The sequence below is a fragment of the Bidens hawaiensis genome, unplaced genomic scaffold, assembly GCF_021521415.1.
Source record: "Bidens hawaiensis isolate Kalapana, Puna unplaced genomic scaffold, B.hawaiensis_p1.1 tig00029807_1, whole genome shotgun sequence".
Lineage (NCBI taxonomy): Eukaryota > Viridiplantae > Streptophyta > Magnoliopsida > Asterales > Asteraceae > Bidens > Bidens hawaiensis.
The window spans coordinates 89,452-92,563 of NW_027494945.1; the positions used below are offsets into that span (position 1 = coordinate 89,452).

General features: G+C 41.7%; 1 protein-coding gene across 1 annotated transcript; it reads left to right on the forward strand.

Moving 5' to 3' along the window:
• Positions 1-477: 477 nt before the first annotated feature.
• Positions 478-3,112, forward strand: LOC143579454 (laccase-17-like). The gene is made up of 5 exons (XM_077062761.1): positions 478-961; positions 1,057-1,208; positions 1,296-1,540; positions 1,620-1,751; positions 1,928-3,112. The coding sequence occupies exons 1-5, from the start codon at positions 842-844 to the stop codon at positions 3,022-3,024; spliced, it is 1,746 nt and encodes a 581-aa protein (XP_076918876.1). The 5' UTR covers positions 478-841; the 3' UTR covers positions 3,025-3,112.

The following is a 3,112-nucleotide window of genomic DNA, read 5'->3' on the forward strand; positions in this document are numbered from 1 at the left end:
AACAAATCTAACCGTTGTTTATTTTCTTGATTAATAAGTTTAACCGTTGATCTCCAACATGTGTTTCTATTATTTTTGTAATTTTTGTCTTTGTCAATTTCCCAAAATACCCTCAAAAGATTTAAATTTATTTTTTTGCATTTTATGGAAACCTTAAGGTTTTCTTTTGTGAGAACATTTCATTGCTATATTAAACAAAAAAACATAGGTTATATCAATCACATTAAAAAGTATTTAATTTACGTAATTCGGGTTTGAAGATTGAATATATAAAACCGAACACAACACGTATATTTATCCACGTCAAAAAATGATCCGACATAACATGTACACGTTTTAAGATATCACGACCCATGTAATCCATATATTTAATACGTCCAACTGGTTGACATGTTGACGGGTTGTTATCAAGTTGTGGCATGTTTTGAGTAGGTTAAACAGGCCTTGACCTTATAAAATATATACTTGTATCTATTCTAGTTATAACTTATAAGCGGGTTGTTAATGGGCGAATCTGTTCAATGTTAACCCGAACAAAACCTAAATCTGATTATTTTCGTGTCATGTTGGTAACGTTACGCCAATATCGCCAAACAACGATTTCGTTCAAGGGCATCATGGTCAACTGAGATTAGGAGTGTTGACAATGATAGAATTGAAGTCAAAATCAGATAAATTGACTTTAACACCACTCTATGACCTGTTGGTCCACATGCAGTAGGTGAATTTGTGTTCTTCACAATTAGACATAAAAATACATACATATATATCCCTATATAACTCACTATTCTCCAAATGTTCAAACCATCAACTACATCCATTTTTGATAAAAACAATCAACATGGGTGCACCATCATCTTTCATGGCTCTTTTTGTCTTCCTATCATGCTTCATCTGCTTGTACCCTGACCTGGCAATAGCGAAACATGCGTCCGGCGTTACCCGACACTATAAGTTTAATGTAAGTTCAACAAGGTTCATGTTGGCTATAGATTATAAATTATTAACCTTAATAATATACAAGTACTTCATATGAGTTTTTTCATGCATTTTTAGATACGGATGCAAAATGTGACAAGATTATGTCAAACAAAAAGCATAATAACTGTTAACGGGAAATTCCCGGGCCCAAGGATTATCGCCAGGGAAGGCGACCGATTGGTGATCAAAGTTGTCAATCATGTCCCGAACAATATTAGTATCCATTGGTACTTTCATCGACCTGTTATATAATTTGAGTTGACCTAAATGAACGCGGACGATTAATATTAATATTATTTGTTTGATATGCGTAGGCATGGAATTCGACAGCTTCGGACTGGATGGGCTGACGGGCCAGCATACATAACACAATGCCCGATTCAAACAGGCCAATCATACGTTTACAACTTCACCATTATCGGACAGACAGGGACACTTTGGTACCACGCCCATTTTTCGTGGATTAGGGCTACCCTTTATGGCCCGATTGTCATTCTCCCCAGACGTAACACTTCATACCCGTTTGTTAAACCGCACAAGGAAGTCCCGATTATATTTGGTACTTTACTAAATCTTGTGTTTTAAGATAACGGGCCAACGGGCTTTTGTTGAACTAAATTATGGTGTTTGGTTAACAGGAGAGTGGTGGAAGACCGATACAGAAGCCGTGATCAACCAGGCCACTCAGACCGGAGCTGGCCCGAATAATTCAGACGCTTATACCATTAACGGGCTGCCTGGCCCGTTATACAACTGTTCTTCACCAAAGGGTATCTAATTCTTTTCTATCATACTAATTTCCATCTTTTTACTAGATAACATGTAACGGGCCAAAACGGGTAATTTGGTGATAAAGTCAACACGGGTTACACGGTCCGGGCTACTTTGACCCGAAGGCCCAACCACCCAAACCTATTTAACTTACATTTTGCTGATGAACTTGCAGAAATATTTCGGCTAAAGGTGAAGCCCGGGAAGACATACCTCCTTCGTTTGATCAACGCTGCCCTCAACGACGAGCTATTTTTCAAGATCACAAACCATACGTTTACCGTCGTTGATGCGGACGCAACCTATGTTAAACCATTCGAAACCGACACTATATTCATCACACCGGGCCAAACAAGCAATGTCCTTCTCAAAACCAAAAACCTCACCTCCAACACAATGTTCCTAATGGCGGCCCGGCCCTACTCCACGGCCGTTTCGGGTACCTTCGATAACACCACCGTCGCGGGTGTTCTCGAATACAACACCAATAATAATCCATTAACCAACACTTCAATCAAAAACCTTTCTCTACCTTCACTCCCCGCGATTAACGCCACGTCATACGTCGCCACCTGGACCAATAAATTCCGCAGTTTGGCAAATGCACGGTTTCCAATAAACGTCCCGAAAACCGTGCAAAACAACTTCTTTTTCACGGTCGGGCTCGGGAACGACCCGTGCCCGAAGAACCAAACATGCCAAGGTCCGAACGGGACAAAATTCGCGGCATCAATCAACAACGTCTCGTTCACATCCCCAACAACCGCGCTTCTCCAAGCGCGGTATTCCGGGAAGTTGACCAGCGTCTCAGCCACCAACTTCCCGGCATCCCCAATTAAAAAATTCAACTACACGGGCCCACCACCCAACAACACCTTCGTGTCACACGGCACGAAGGTGGTGGTGTTACCGTATAACACCACCGTGGAGCTTGTAATGCAAGGCACCACCATTTTCGGGGCCGAAAATCATCCTTTGCATTTGCATGGGTTTAACTTTTACGTGGTGGGACAAGGCACTGGAAACTTTAATGCGTCTAGTGATCCGGCAAGTTATAATCTTGTTGATCCTGTTGAGAGGAACACTGTCGGTGTGCCTTCGGGCGGGTGGGTGGCTATCCGGTTTAGGACAGATAACCCGGGTGTGTGGTTCATGCATTGTCATATTGAGATACATTTGAGTTGGGGGTTGAGAATGGCGTGGGTGGTGAATGATGGGAAGCTGCCGAACCAGAAGTTGCTTCCACCACCTTCGGATTTGCCCAAGTGTTGACTGAATTCAAGCGTTGACCTTTGACTCTGTGAGTCTTTTGTTTTCGGGTTATTATTTTTTTAAGTTAATTCGTGAGTGATATTGGGAT

Excerpts from the sequence above, each read along its gene's own strand:
- LOC143579454 (XM_077062761.1), top strand. The coding sequence starts at position 842 with ATGGGTGCACCATCATCTTTCATGGCTCTTTTTGTCTTCCTATCATGC. Across the intron at positions 962-1,056 it reads CCCGACACTATAAGTTTAAT|ATACGGATGCAAAATGTGAC; the intron begins GTAAGTTCAACA and ends ATGCATTTTTAG. Across the intron at positions 1,209-1,295 it reads AACAATATTAGTATCCATTG|GCATGGAATTCGACAGCTTC; the intron begins GTACTTTCATCG and ends TGATATGCGTAG.